The sequence below is a fragment of the Halichoerus grypus genome, chromosome 4 (assembly GCF_964656455.1).
Source record: "Halichoerus grypus chromosome 4, mHalGry1.hap1.1, whole genome shotgun sequence".
NCBI classification, from domain to species: domain Eukaryota; kingdom Metazoa; phylum Chordata; class Mammalia; order Carnivora; family Phocidae; genus Halichoerus; species Halichoerus grypus.
In genome coordinates this window covers 159078674-159095498 of record NC_135715.1, presented here as the reverse complement: position 1 = coordinate 159095498, position 16825 = coordinate 159078674, and the positions used below count along the sequence as shown (strand labels likewise).

The 16825-nt window shown below is 38.2% G+C and overlaps 1 protein-coding gene across 1 annotated transcript; it reads right to left on the bottom strand.

The window, feature by feature from the left end:
• Positions 1-361: 361 nt before the first annotated feature.
• On the bottom strand, positions 362-14223 carry C4H2orf69 (chromosome 4 C2orf69 homolog). Its single transcript, XM_036105164.2, has 2 exons — positions 13774-14223; positions 362-3307 (listed from the first exon to the last, which is right to left on the bottom strand). The coding sequence occupies exons 1-2, from the start codon at positions 14113-14115 to the stop codon at positions 2480-2482; spliced, it is 1170 nt and encodes a 389-aa protein (XP_035961057.2). The 5' UTR covers positions 14116-14223; the 3' UTR covers positions 362-2479.
• Between the last annotated feature and the right edge of the window lie 2602 nt (positions 14224-16825).

The following is a 16825-nucleotide window of genomic DNA, read 5'->3' as shown; positions in this document are numbered from 1 at the left end:
TGAAAAACAGATCACACCATATTCTAAGTCTCTTAATGACAGCAAAAGGAATACAGATACCTGAAATGATTAGCACATAAAAGGAAAAACTTATTTTTGAGCGATTTTTTTTCTCCAAGAAATTTAACAGAAGAAATGGAAATAAAGCAAATTTTTGTGGGGCAATTTAAAGGTGAAATGTAAATGAAAAAGAAATGTATTTTTACAAGGAAAGATTCAAAGTTGCTCATATGAAGAAACATGGAGAGTTAATGAAAACATATAGAAACCTAAACTAGCAAAGTGAAAAGAAATAGCTTCCTCCCAAGTAACAATCTGAAGTTTTAACAAATCTGGTAACATAAAGCACATCCAAACAGACTTCTCTGGATTAAATTTAATACAATTGTACATTCATGCTGTGGCGGTAACAACTTTCACATTATCTGTATGACTTCTCAGTTGACTCTCATGACAAACACAAAGGCACAGTCCAAAAGGATACACTAACATTTACAATAGTCTTAAACAAATGTAGAGAAGACAAATTTGAAGTCTTAAACTATTTGAATATGGATCAACTGGAATATATTTTCATTCAAGAAAATATTTCTACTTTCAACACTCTCACTTTGCTGCAGTGGCAGTTCCCAGGTGTCCCATGAGTTATTTTTAATATACATTGAACATACAACAATTACAAGGTAAGCAGTCACATGACTAGATAAAGAACCCAGATTTTTAAATATCTCATTTTTTAAATGAATCCTTCCGCAAAAAGTCCTTTTTCCATTTTAGTTAATCTTGTAAAAATAAGTGCCTTTTCTTCCCCCCTCATTAGTGCATTCACTACCTTCACTACTTAACATTAGATACACATGAATTTAACCAAGGATTATTAAACATTGAAAGAAGCCATCCAATCATAATACTTCAAGATTAGGTAATAAAATGCTAGAATCGGAACTTGTCTCCTTGTTGGGAATTTTTGGTCTCAAAAGAAACAGGTATTTAAAGAAACTGAAGCAATATAAACTAACTTGTCCTTAAAAATGAGAGATACTCTTCTGTACTTTATAGAATTAAGGGATGTTATTTTTAAGCATTTTGTGAGTAAGAATTCCTTTAAGTCTGAATATGTGGAATGTATTATAAAGTCATTAAAATGTAATTCTGGGAAGAAACCAAGAGATTAACATTTTAATTCTATATTTTATAAATTTAGGTCCTCTGGGTTATTAAGATATTAAGCTTCAGTGTCTTCTTTTTTTTTTTTCAGTCTGAAAGCAGCAATATTACTTCCCTGCTTAATTATTTCATGACCTGCAAAAGCTAATTATTAATAAACAATAAAAAAGTGACTTCACCTTTTATTGTAATCACACAGCTATCAATGTTGGTTGACATTCATTAGATCTTGGTTTCTCAAAATGTATTTATCTAGGTCAAGAAAAACAAGCAGAAGGAAACCTCACCCAAATTATGTAGCAGTGTTAAGTAAATTCAGTTTTTGAGCCAAAATTAAATCATTTGTGTCTTCAAACTTTCCCTGTAACTTTTCTTATAGCAATATAATTTTGCATTTTGGCCAAAGAGAGCTGCTTTCTTTTGGCAGACAAAATCATGCTTCTGGAGAAACACTGACTTAGATCTATAGAATCTGTCTCCTTTTCGATAGAGTAGTAACAAATAGAGTGTTACACATTTATTTCACCTAAGTTGATCTCTTTCAAAAGACCAATATGATGAAAATCTGTAGCATATTTTTACCCAATATACTTAATTACGTTCAATTTAAAACAACTTTCTAAAAGATCTGGTTTTTGGCCAAGAGTCAAGAAACTCCAAAATATCTAAAAGTCATCAATTAAAAATTAAGCCATAGTACTTAAGTGTAATGATTTTAAAAACCAACTGCACACTACTGCATGTTCTTGGAAGTTTGGAAACAAATATATTTTGACTATTAAGAAAAAAACACTTGGTGGCCCATTAAAGAATGACTATGAATTTACAAAACATGAGAGGCAGGGTACAGTTATTCCAAAATTACGGAAAACATCAGTGTGCCTTTGCTTTATTTGAAGAGAAATGGAGTTTTGAGTGCCAAATAGCTCATTACTGTTAGTGTCACCAAAATTAGTTCCAAACAATACTCAGAAAATAAACTATTTCCAACAATAACAATTTTTGTTACCTTTTATAAGGACTATATCATAACTTTCATTCTTAAGGGTCTTGTATCTCCTTGTAGGATTATCACAAACCATCTTTTACTTTTCAACTGAACTAATTCTAACCCCATCCAAAGTAAAAACTTCACATTCACAAGCAAGGAATACTATTGCACATTACACTCATTTTAGGAATGTGTGCTTCCTCCCCCCGCCCCCCCCAAAACTGACAATGCATCTATGAATTATATCTCATTATCTGAATTTATAACACTCAAAGTGCTTCTGCTCTTCCACTGAATAAGTACATTAATATTCTTGTAGTCTCAAAATACTTCATGAACCCTGAAGTGATTCTCTATGGAAGGAGCTTCCTTTGCAAAATGAATTTGGCTAGTCACCTGCATACCAAAATCTCCAAGAATCTGAACAAATTTCTTGTGCTCCTTTCCAATCCAAGATCTCATTGGATCACATACTTGGTAAGGTGTTACATGGGTATGAACAATAATCCCTGTTTGTGCAAATTCTTTCAAGACCTCTGGATAAGTAACCCAAGTATTGCTTCCTCCAGAATGACCGCCATCCAGCCAGTACATTGTTCTTATGCTTTTGATAAAAGCATCTATGTTCTTGTCTTTCTTGGCTTCTTTTAATTCAAAAAGCAATTGATTCAAAACAACACAACCTTTACTGAATCCAATCAAAGTAAAAGAAGCACCATTCAGTGATGGTGGGTAAAAACTCATGGTGGACTCACCAAATTTTTCACAGGTCCTCTCTTTTTCTCCCTGGCAACCATTAGTAGTGTGAGAAGAACTGGATCTACAATTAGATGCTTTGGAGTCCTTATTCAAATCTTTCACATTCTTCTTTGATAACAAACTATTCTGACTTAAGTTAAAAGCATTAACTAATAACATATAAAGGTGCTTAAAAGCTCCAAAGTCAGTATTGTGTTCTGGAGCACCAAACATATTACTTTTCACAAAATTGTCATAGCAGCTGAATTTGTGCAAATGCATTCGGGAACACTTTATCACCCAAATATAACTATTGGGGAACCGGTGAGCTAAAATGGTGGCAACATTTTCTAGACTCCAGTTTTCCCACTGATAATTCTCAGGATGACGAGTCATAATTTCATGGTAATTCTGAAAGGTAAGAAAGATGAAACAAGCATTAAGTACACATTTATATAAAATTATTTCCACAAAATACCTTCCCATTTTTATTGTGGAGGAAATTGGGATGTTATATGACCAGTGGTTAATGTACTAGAAATGAAAACTATAAATCCGTCATTACTTTCTGATCATAAGATTTTAAACAAATAATTTTAGTTTAAACCTAAAATCCATCAAAAGACAGAGTTATGAGATATAGCTAAATAGCATAGTAGAAATTTTAAAAATAAAACTTACTTTAAAAGGATATTTTAAAATAAATTTTATTTAATATACACACAATCTCCTATTCCTAACACATTAACTGAAAATAAAAATTGGTTTATTAAACAGACTTTCTGACCAACCCAGAACTTTAAAATATTTTCCCATCCTGAACCCTCCCTTTATGGATTACTCTAACAACCTGAATGCTAAGTTTGATTTTAATTTTAGTATTACAGTTGACCCTTGAACAACATGGGTTTGAACTGTGCAAGTCACTTACAAGTGAGTTCTTTCCTATAAATACAGCATAATACTGTAAATGTATTATCTCTTATGATGTTCTTAATAACATTTACTTTTCTTTTTAAAGATTTTCTTTTTAAGTAATCTTTACACCCAACGTAGGGCTCGAACCCACAACCCTGAGATCAAGAGTCCCATGCTCCACCAAACTGAGCCAGCCAGGTGCCCCCATAATAACATTTTCTGAAGAAAAATGTTACTTTATTGTAAGAATATAGTATATGATAATATAACATACAAAATATGTGTTAATCACTGTTTACATTATCAGAAAGGCTTCCAGTAAACAATAAGCTATTAGTAGTTAAGTTTTTGGGAAATCAAAAGTTATATGTAGATTTTCATCTGTGTGGGAGTCAGTGCCCCTAAACCCTGCATTGTTCAAGGGTCAACTGTGCAAAGCTGCAATGAACGTTGTAGAAAAATCTTTTTATACATCTCTGATTTCATCAATAAAAATAAATTATTGGATATGGGGTGCCTGGGTGGCTCAGTTGATTAAGCGTCTGACTCTTGATTTCAGTTCAGGTCATGATCTCAGGGTCATGAGATCAAGCCCTGCACAGGCTCTATGCTGGGCGTGGAGCCTGCTTGAGATTCTCTCCCTCTGGCCCTCCCCCAGCTCTCTCTAAATAAATAACATCTTTTAAAAATAAATAAATAAAAATAAATTCCTGGATATGGAAAAAGTGGGTCAAAGAATACTCATAATTTAAGATTAGTTATACAGACTACAATGCTATCTTCCAGAGAGGTATGTATAATTCTTTTATCTTCACTCAATTTCTTACACAAAGGATAGCTTATTCTAATTTGGACTTACTGAAAATTTGAATGAAGTTGTAATTTTGTTTACATATTTATTACCCACCTGGACTTCTATTTGTGTCTGTTCGTAACTTTGGCCTTTTTTTATTTGGATCTTACTTATTTATAAGCATTCTATATAAATAACTTTTTGCATAGATTCTAGGATATGCATATAAATTTTGTTTTCCTTTTTATTTTTATTCACAGTAGCTATTTTTAAAAGGGGGGAATTCATTCAAATTTATTCATTTATTCTGAGATTTATTGGACCTGCCTATTGGGTATGGATCAGAAGAGACTAAACCCCTGCCCCCATGGAGCTTACATTCTAGTACAGAGACACACAATAAACAACCCCATAAGTAAACAGAGCAACACTGTCCAACAGCAATATAACATGATCCATACATAAAATTTTCTAGTAGCTACATTTAAAAACGTAGGAAGTTAACAGGTGAAACTACCTTGAATAATATATTTTATTGAGCCCAATATATCTAAAATACTGTAATTTAAACATGTAACCAATATAAAAAACCAATGAGAGATTATTACATTTCTTTTTCTTGCTAAGTCTTTGAAATCCAGTGTGTGTTTACACTTATAGCACATCTCAATTTGGATGCTAAATTTTCATTGGAAATACTGGATCTGAATTTAGATTTCATAAATTCTACAGTTGAAAAAGTAGATTCACATATCCAAGTTGTTCAAATATACTTAAAAGTTTTCTAGGAACTGAACTCTCAGTTTTTAGATTTAAATTTAAAGTTAAATATAATTAAAAATTTAATTCCTTGATTAGACTAGCATTTCAAGTGGTCAATAGTCACAAGTGGCTAGTAGTCAGCACAATATTAAGATGGTGGTTAAGTGCAATGGAATATAATTTTTAAAAAGCAGGGCAAAAGGAATACAAGGTTTTGGAGAGGATGGAAGATTATTATTTGAAACCCAAGGTGGTCTCCAGTAAGATGATAGTTGAGAAGTATCTAAAGGAACCAAGGGAGTGATTCATATTTCAGGCATAAGGAACTGCAACTGCAAACAGCCCTGAAGCAGAAGCATGTCTAATATAGCCAAGATACAGCAGTGAGGCTACAGTAGCTCCCATGGTGTGAACAAAAAGAAAGTGGGGGTGCCCGGGTGGCTCGGTTGGGCGTCCGCCTTCAGCTCAGGTCATGATCCCAGGTCCTGGGATGGAGCCCCACATTGGGCTCTCTGTTGAGCGGGGAGCCTGCTTCTCCCTCTCCCTCTCCCCCCCTGCTTGTGCACGCGCGCGTGCTCTCTCTCTCTCTCTAATAAATAAAATCTTAAAAAAAAAAAAAAGAAAGAAAGAAAGTGATCGCCAAGATCAGAGAGATTGTTGGGGAGAAGGGGAGGGGTAAGGACTTTGGCCTTTGCTCGGAGCAGAGGGCTGATGTAACATGTTTTGAAAGGATTACTCTTGCTCCTATGTTGAAGAGTCAGGAGTTGAAAGAGGGAGACCAGTAGGCGGTTCCTGAAGTATAACCCTGCCGAGAGAAAGTGGCTTGAACAAGAGTGGTAGCAGAAATGAAGGTGGTAAGAAGTGGTCAGACTGAATAGATTTTGAAAGTAGAGTCAACAGCATTTGTTGATTGACTGGATACAGGGTGTGAGAGAAACAAACACAGTTGTGATTTTCCTTTATTCTAACATCCATATACTATGTTGAACAATTTTAAATGTACTTCTCTTTTGACCTAGTGATTGCACTTCTATGAATTTATCTCAGTGATATACTTGCATATATGCATAAATAAATAAGCATGTATAAGGTTATTTCTGTTTCAGGAGAATAAAGCAGCTCTATGAGTACTCATATGCACTGTAAAATAAGGGCTAAAAAACTCCTGTAAGCTATGCTACCATTTGTGTTTAAAAAAAAAAAAAAAAAGTTTGCAGGGCACCGTGGTGGCTCAGTCAGTTGACGGTCTGACTCTTGATTCCACTCAGGTTATGATCTCCGGGTCCTGAGATCAGTCCCGAGTCAGGCTCCACCGTCTCCCTCTGCACACCCACCCCCCCAAGCGGGCACGCCTGTACGTGCACATTCTCACATGTGCGCGCTCTCTCAATCTTTCAAATAAAGAAATAAATCTTAAAAAAAAAAAGTTTTCATCAGCATAGAATGTCTCTGGAAGAACACATAAATCAGCAACAGTGGTAGCCTTGGGAAGAGAAATAGGAGACTGGAGAGGTTGGGATGAAAAGGAGACTTACTTTTCAATGTAGAACCTTAAATAAACAATTTTTAACAATACACACATATTTTTCTATTGAAAATCTAAAACTAATAAAAGTAATACTACAAAAATTTAGTCTATATACAAAGGTATAAGGAAGACAGAAAAACCATCCATAAAACCACCAATTAGAAATAATCATTACTAAAATTTTGGAGTCTAGCATTCTAGTTTTCTTTAGTATACATACACATTTGTAAACATGTATAGAAGACAGCATTCTTACCTCTCCCTCAACAAGCTTATACATACAGTTTTCACTTAATAATATATTACAGGCATGGTTCCATATCAGTAAATATAGATTTGCATCTTAATTTTTAGACTTTCCATCAAAAAGATTAATATCAATTTCCACTCTCACTGGAAGTATACAAGAATTTACCCACATTACCCACACCGGCTATTAGCATTGATTTTTTAAAAAATCTTCACTACTATGATAAAACACCTCACTTCTGATTTAATTTGCATGTTTTGATTCCTAAGCTGGTTGAATATTTTTCTGTTTATTAACAATTCTCATTTTTTCCTTTTGTTAATTCTCTGTTCATGTCCTTTAATAATTTTCCCAACTGGATACTCAAGTCCTTCTTAACAGTTCATAATCTCATTAATGTTAACAGTGTCATATATGTTAAAAAATATTTATTCCCAGAAGGCTATCATTTAACTTTTATGGATTCTGCTACTGCCCTTTGCACATTCAGATTTGTGATATAAAATTAAAATAGGAACTTAGATCTCAAAGCGCTCATCTAAATCCTTTTTATAGCTAAGGAAACTGAGGTCCTAGAAACTAAGTATTATTTCTATTACAGTTATTTGGTTAATGAGCCAAAATGAATTCAAGATTCTACAATTCTCAGTTTAGTTTCTACCACATAGGAGGTAATCTAAAAACTTGGTATTTTCTTTGATGAGCCCCAGGTTACATGATCAGAAGGGAAAAATGCTTATACTAAGGAACTGTGTGCACTAAAATATAAAAATAGTATTATTACTGTTGTATCAAAACCCAGTTCTCAAAACAGTGGATAAATATTCCCATATTCTAAAAAAAGACACAAGACATCCCCATAGGACTTGATAACATGTAGCCAAAACTGGTTCTGCAACTCCGGCTATTACCCAGGGCCAATCTACAGAAATGGGGAAGACTATAAAAAGAGAGTGTTTTCTTTTGAGAATTTTCATCCCAATTGGGAATGTAACCCACTTATTTGCCTTGTAGGGGGAATGCTTGTAGGGGGCATGATGCTTCTCCTCATCACCAGTGAGGCAAATAGCAAAAGAATCTCTTGGAGAGATTAAGGGGTGCTTATTCCACAGGTAGATGCTTGCTGGCCTGCAAAAACTTACAGGCCCACCCCATACTGCTACTAAAGTAAAGGTACAAAAGATTCTTAGGAAAACTTGACATCTGTTCTCCAACAGTTTGGAGACATTCATGATTAAGTTTCAAGCTAGGCGGATTAGTCTTACAGCAGAGCAAGGATAACTATATTGGATATGAGCTGTACTTCCATCAAAAACGGGGGGGAAGGGGGCATCTTTGCTGAGCATAAAGTAGACATCCCAAGTAAGCAAGCTACAAGGACCATAACAGCATCTAGCCTAAGAAGGCTGCCTGACAAGAGCATAGGAAGCCCCAGGGCACAAGATCAAGTGTGAAATAATAGAATACATATATTTGTATCTGCCCCTGGTTCCTGACACAGAGCTCCTAAAACCCTTGGAATTTCCTTGGTTGACAAAAACATCTTTGTTCTAATGAGGTGACTCTTGGTGGGCTCCTGGATAGGAACTCGTCAACCAGAAAGACCAAGACATGATCAGAAGTTTGAAATTTTCGGTCCCACTCTCCATTCTCCAAAGAGAGGCTGGAAATGGAAGCTAATGATTGATCGTTGACTATGCAATGAAGCCTCCATAAAACATCCCCAAAGTATGGGTTCAGGTAACTTCTAGGTTGGTGAACACATGGAGGTGCTAGGGGAGTGGTATATTGTGAGAGGGCTTTGGAAGCTCCACACCTCTTCCCACATACCCTATGCATCTCTTCCATCTAGATGTTCATCTGAATCCTTTATCATATCTTTTCATAATAAGCAGGAAAACAGTAAGTACACCGTTTCCCTAAGTTCTATGAGCCACTCTTGCAGATTAACTGAACCTAAGGAGGGTATCATGGCAACCCCAATTTATAGCCAGTCAGCAGCAGCACAAGTGACAACCTGGGACTTGCGATTGGCATCTGAAGTGGGGGGTGCAGTCTTGTGGGACTGAGCCCTTAACTTGTAAAATGTGACAATAACCCCAAGTAGATACTGGCAGAATTGAGTGCTAGGATACCCAGCTGGTGTTGCACAGCATCACCTGGTATAGGGAAAAAACCCACATATCAGGTTTCAGGAGTGTTGTGAGTATGGCAGTACTGTGAGTATTAAAGGCATGACACAGGAGAAGTGAGTCTTTACTCACCAGGACATACACTTAGGGCACAGTCATCTATATATCCTAGCCTTTAGGAAAACAAAATTTTTTTAACGGTAAAATTGGAAATGACCCAAATGTTCACCAAGTGCTAAATGAGTAAACAAATTGTATATCCATATACAGAAAACTACTCAGTAATAAAAAGGAACATACTATTGACACAGGCAACAGTAAGAATGAATTTCAAAAGCATTATATACTAAGTGAAAGAAGCCGGACACAAGACTACATACTACGATTCCAAATTAATGAAAATCTAAAAACAGTAAAACTACAGTGAAAAGAAGCAGATCAGTGGTTGCCTGGGGCTGAGAAAAGAGACTGACAGAAGTGGGGCACAAGGGTACTTTTTAGGGTGATGGAGATGTTGTATAACATGATTGTGGCATTGGTTACATAATTGTAACATTTGTCAAAATTCATCAGATTGTAAGCTTATACTTTAAAAAAAGAGAAATAAGTATAATTTTATAACCTGAGGCTTTTAAAAGCAAGATAACTCAAGAAAATTGGAAAGCGCCTATTTAAAACCAATCCTGATTCCCCTCTCCAAAATCATTACTGATGGATTAAAAAAACATCAAAGTACCTAAAGAAATATTACTATGTTCTCAGCTCGCCTATTAATTCAAATGAGAAAATAATAATATAGAATAAAAAAAGGATACACAACAACAACAAAATGATTGCAAAAGGAACATCAAGAAAGTAATGGTAATTAAAATTTAAAATTACATGGACAACCAGATCTAATTGATACCAGTTAATTCAGTGTTAACATGAGGTAAAGCTTCTAATGGTACCTTACAAAGTTGTTGGCCCAATTCTGTTCAGTATTTATCCAAATTAAGAATAAAGATATAGAAAGTATGCTTATTTAATCTATATATGATATAAACCCGAATAATGGTTCTATAAAAGAACTGATACATGAATAAGATGAGCTGTATTTAACAGGGTAAATTTCACATGGATAAACACGAGGCTCATAAAAATCAAGTACAAAGATAGAGATGAAGAAATCTGAGCCAAAAGTATTTCATATAATAATAGCCAAGATTGGTGGCGCCTGGGTGGCTCAGTTGTTAGGCGTCTGCCTTCGGCTCAGGTCATGATCCCAGGGTCCTGGGATCGAGCCCCACATCGGGCTCCCTGCTCTGTGGGAAGCCTGCTTCTCCCTCTCCCACTCCCCCTGCTTGTGTTCTCTCTCTCGCTGTGTATCTCTCTCTGTCAAATAAATAAACAAAATGTTTAAAAAAAAAAAAAATAACTAATAGCCAAGATTTATCAAGCACTTCGTGCACTGCTCAAAGCAACTTACATATACTCATTCATTCACTCAACAAGTTACCTACTGAACACCTATTACATGCCAGTCACTAAGCGTCATAGATATATTAGTGAAAAAAACAGATATGAAGCTTACATTGTAGTGCTGGAAAACAGACAAAAAACCAAATGAATAATACAGTAAAATGGGTAAAAAGAAGAGAAAAGCTAACAGGGATCCTGTGGATACATGTGATTACTAAATAGGTTGGTCAGAAAAGGCCTCACTGTGAAGGCAACTTTTGAGCAGACTCAAAACAGGTGAGGTAATGAATCCCATAGACATCTGCAGGAAGATTGTTCCAAGCGGTATGCGCAAAACTTCTGAGGTTAAGTGTGTCTACCATGAGAAATATGAAGAACACTGCTAGGGCAGAGTAAAACAGAAAAAGGAGACAGTCAGAAAAGCAACAGAGTGGGAAAAGGTGAAGATAGTGAAGAGCCCTTCAAACCATCAAGAATTCTCTGGTTTCTACTCTGAGTGACATGGGAAGCTACTGGAGAGTTTTGAGCAGCGGTGTGGCATAACTGGACTTACTTTTAAACTGATCCATCTGATCGCCTCCAGAAAGATTTAGAAGGGGAAGCAACTTTATCTGTTGATGGAGGTATGAGGTGTGAAAGAGAGGTTACTAAAAGATAACTTCAAGATTTCTAACTTGAGCAACTAAAAAAGGATTTCCATTAACTAAGACGAGGAAGACTGAAGGAAAAACAGATTTAAAATGAAAGATTCAGAGATTTTATGTTTGAGATATCTATTAAATATCCAAAAGAAAATAGTGTTCATGTAATAGGTAAGTCTAAAGTTCCGGGAATCTATTAGGCTAGATACACAAATGTTGAAGGTCATCAGAGTACAGGTAGAATGTAAAACTACAAGACTCAAAGAGATCACTAAGGGAGTGAGTAAAGGTAGAGGAGAAAAGTCCACAAACTGAGCCCAATAATAAAAAAGGTCATCAGAAAGATGAGAAGGAACTGTTACTCATTAGGTATTCGCGTATTTAGTCCTCACTGGTATCCTATAAATTATTATTCCTATTTTATAGTTGAGGTAGCCGCAATTGGCCAGAAATTTCATGGTTAAAAGTGCAGAATCAGGGTTCAAACCTAGGCAATCTGGCCTCAAAGCCTTTTGATGCATTATCTTCTTCTCTAAGGGACCTGGGTTTTGTTTTTTTGGTTTTTTTTTAAGATTTTATTTATTTATTTGACAGAGAGAGAAAAAGAGAGAGAGCGAGAGCAGGAACACAAGCAGGGGGAGTGGGAGAGGGAGAAGCAGGCTTCCCGCTAAGCAAGGAGCCCCATGCGGGGCTCAATCCCAGGACGCTGGGATCATGACCTGAGCCGAAGGCAGGCGCTTAACGACTGAGCCACCCAGGCACCCCAAGGACCTGGGTTTTTAAAGCACTTCATGCTCTGCATAAATCAACACTATATCACTGTCCAAAAAGCTAATGGAATTTCAGGCTACATAAGGAAATGGATGATGTCAAAACAAAAGGAGGTATTACTCCAAGTGTTTTTAGCACTTTTTAGACCTGTATTGTATTCTGGCTGTCACACTTTATAAACATTTAGTAGGTGCTCAATAAAGGTTCATTATCATTACTATCATCATCATCATCATTATAGATGCACACAGTAGCTTTTCCTTAAATCTCTGCAAGTCGCTATCAGTAATGTCATGCTGTTTTCCCAAACTGAGCAACAGAGCATTAACCGAGTATCTTCTCTTAAATCTAAATACTAGTTTTTTCATAGTTGTTATTAGCAGTTAATTAGACCAGTTAATTATTTTAAGAACAAGAGAAAAAAACTACATATATCTTAATCATAATTTGACACAGGGCACAAAGTTTGTAACTATATCATTTTAAAGCATCCATTTCAAAAACAATCAATAATACTGTTTCATGGTATAAGAAACACATCTAGCCATATTTTAGCTTTACCTGTCTACACCAGCACTACCCAACAGAACTTTCCGTGATGACGGAAATGGTCCGTGGACATACCCTGTATTTGCGCTGTCCATTAGGGTACACACAGACCTTAGGTGCTCCTGAGCACTTGAAATGCACCTAGTGCGACTGAGGAACTGGATTTTTTATTTAATTTAAATTAAATAGCCACATACAACTAATGGCTACCGTATAAGACAACATAGTTCTGGAGTAAGATCCAATTAAGACCCAGCTTTCCAGGACAATACATCCACGAATATTTGTCTGAAGATATAAAATGAGTAATAAAGATAGGGCTCCTGGGTGGCTCAGATGGTTAAGCGTCTGCCTTCGGCTCAGGTCATGATCCCAGGGTCCTGGGATTGAGTCCCACATCGGGCTTCCCGCTCAGCGGGGAGCCTGCTTTCCCTCTGCCTCTCTCTGTCTGTCTCTTATGAATAAATAAATAAAATCTTAAAAAAATTAATAATAAAGATAAAATCTCATACAAAAGTAGAGAATTTAGGTGAGCACAAAATACTGACATGCTTAGCAATTACTGTCCCTTTTCTTCCACCTACCCTCCTTTTCTAGGGTAACTAAAAATGTCATGCCCTTATAATTTTTTTTAATTGTTTTCTTTTTAATTACTGCCAGCGTTTTCGGAACACTAGGTGCTAAGTTAATTTAAAAACCATCCCTGTCTCCTGACACACACACACGCGCGCGCGCACCTCTGAAAAACCAAGTTAGAATGAATATACATTATGTGCCTCATTCCTTCTGTCTCAAAATCCACCCCCTCGAAGCCTGGACTAACAGCTGGCTCTTCCGAGTCGGTCGTAACCCTCCAAGGACACCTTCCCTCTGGGGCTCCAAAAGCAGGCGGTCAGGTGTGTGGCAGGGGCGGTTTTGGATTTCGTGGAGTAACGCAAGAGCCACGCCGCGAGTGCATGTGTGGGTGTGTTCCGGAGAAGCAAGGAACCCGGCACTAGTACGAGGGGGAAATTGAGGGAATTCGCACATGCACACGAGGAAGGAACAGGTGTCCAGGCAGGCCCCAGGTTACCTGCACATCCCCAGGGAAATAGAGAACGTGATGCTGGGGCGCTGACTGCGGCTCCTCCTTCGCCCGGTCCCCAGAGAGGGCCCGCCGTTCCGGTCCCTCCCCCGCCGTCTCCGCCACCAGCAGGAGCAACTCGTTGCTGCGCTGCGGGTCAGCTCCCGGCACCGTGGACAGCTGCAGGCACTGCGGCCGGCGCCCCTCCGCCAAGGGGGAGCACCGCGCACCGCTGCCGCCGCCCCGGTTCATGGTTTCGGCCTGCGAGCGGGACGCGGCGATTCCGAGGCTGAGCTGCGGCAGGAGGAGCAGCAGCGGCGGCGGCGACCGGAGGAGCCTGAACTCCCACATGGGTCGCTGCCGCGAGAGCGGTTCAGGGGTGGGGGGAGGTCCTGAGGGAGGGACTTCGGCCCGCCGCCCAACGGTCCACGGGAGCGGCACGGGCGGGACTCGGCGAGGGGGCGATGACGGCGTCAGAGGCCGACGTCGGTGCGCAGCGTGCGTAAAGGAAGGGCGGGGTGTGCGCGAAATTGGACTCGGCTCCCGGAGCTGGAGATGGGGGCGTGGCCCGAGGAAAGACGTTTGTGATTGGTGGGTTCTGCTGCGCGGGAAGTTCGAACGGAAGTCTGGTAAAGAGCTGGGGGAGAGCAAAGAAAGAGGGAATGAGCTAAGGACTCCGAAAGAAGGGCGGCAGTTGTAGCATAAGCACAGCAGCAGGAGTGGCCCGAAGGTCGTTGTCCGGTGACTGGGTAGAGTTTTGAGTATACTATGCTCCCGTTTCGGTAGGCTCACCATTCAGGTGAGACTTTTTATAGTTCTTTGAGCCCTGAATGAAAGGAATCTCCCTTTTCTCACAACCTGGAGTTTTCTTTGTAGATATAGAGGATTTCTAGGTTCATGGGAATTTATTGTTAGATACGAAACCTGATGCACCTCTGATTGGTCGTGGGGAACAGGGCACATGGACTGGGACAGGAAAAATGGGGCAAGGCATTACCTGTTACACATTTGTTGTCCCTGGTGTTTGCAGCCAACGGGATTTGCTATTTTAGGGTTTTCAAAAACCAGTGTTGGTGGCCAGTTGTGTAGGAGTAAGATTTAGCCAAATGTATGCTAAAGACAGGGAGGGGGGAGGAAGGGTTCAGTATTCTAAATCTCAAGCTGTTTGTGAGGCAAGGCACTATAAGGAGTCTTATAGGAGACAATATTAGTGAGAATTATAAAAATTATGGCCAACATTGGGGCGCCTGGCTGGCTCAGTCGTTAAGCATCTGCCTGGCTCAGTCGTTAAGCGTCTGCCTTCGGCTCAGGTCATGATCCCAGGGTCCTAGGATCGAGCCCCGCATCGGGCTCCCTGCTCCACGGGAAGCCTGCTTCTCCCTCTCCCACTCCCCCTGCTTGTTCCCTCTCTCGCTGTGTCTCTCTGTCAAATAAATAAATCTTTAAGAAAAAAATATTATGGCCAACATTTATTGATGCCTTACTATATAGATCAGGAATTGAACTCCATAAAGAAAAGGAATTTTCAACTTTTAATGTTTGTGGGCCTGCTTATGCCTAATAAAGAGGCTTATGAGCTCTCAAGGAAAGCATGCATTAACATTTACGAGTCAGCAAAAATCTCAAAGCATGGGCTCTATTTCTGCCCTGAGCACATATTGTACATCTGCTTTGTTTATAAATAACCTAAAAAAGAGCTTTTCATACATAAAGAAAAGAGTTAAAAGAACACAAAAACAAAACACCTCCCTGATTCCTATAAGATTAAGGTCATGCGCCCTACATGTACTAAGCTTAAGATAAAGTCTGTTTCTTTCTGCATTGTCTTTTATCTAATGATTTGTAATTTTTTATGTAAACAATGTATATAATCCTACACCAAATGTTCTTTCCCTGGAGCACTCTCTTTATGATGATTGTGCATCTGGGCAGCTGTCCTAATTTGGGATGGAATAAAACTCTTTCTTTCTTAAAGAAATTCTAAAAGACTATTCATTTTGTGTTGACAAACTAAGCACTTCACATTATTAACTGTTCTGAATCTATATATGTATGTGTTTAAGTACACACACAGTTTTCTTTGCTCCACATATCAAATACTAACAAATAAGCTTGGGAGTGCCTGGGTGGCTCAATTGGTTAAGCATCTGATTTCGGCTCAGGTCATGATCTGGGATCCTGGAATCAAGCCCCATGTCGAGCTCTGCGTTCATCCAGGAGTCTGCTTGTCCCTCTGCCTCTGCCATTTGTGCTTCTCTCTCTTTCTCTCTCAAATAAATAAATAAATAATCTTAAAAAAACAACAGCAAGTAGTCTTGAAGTAAGAACACAAATGAACAAATGATAAAATATAATTTTCTTATATATATTTAGTGAATTCGTAGAGGTATAATATACTAAACCTACTGTGGTCCAAATTATTGGGTTCCATCTGACATCATAATAGTGTAACCAATTAAAAATTAATTACTATTACTAAATAGATCTGCTTTTTAACAATTACTGGTTAAAAGAAACTGAGGCCAATTATATAATAATGAATATATAACCACATTTAGGAAACCAGCTCTCACTCTATTTTGTGAATCAATCATATACATATTGTTACATTCTCTTGTTAGGTAGAGGATTACTGAAATGTAATCCAAAAACCCAAACATATACGTGTATTCCAAATGCAGCTTTTTTTTTTTTAAGATTTTATTTACTTATTTGAGACAGAATGAGAGAGGGAGAGAGAGCACATCAGAGCGGGGAGGGTCAGAGGGAGAAGCAGGCTCCCTGCCAAGCAGGGAGCCCAATGCGGGACTCGATCCAGGGACTCGATCCAGGGACTCGATCCAGGGACTCGATCCAGGGACTTGATCCAGGGACTCCAGGATCATGACCTGAGCCGAAGGCAGTCGCTTAACCAACTGAGCCACCCAGGCGCCCCCCAAATGCAGCTTTTGATTTTTGTAGTCTTGTTTTTAGGTTGACCTTTTAATGGAATCTGTCACTATTGAAGATATTGGGGAGTTCTTGTATTTTAGAAAAAAGATTAATTGTAGTAAACATTAAA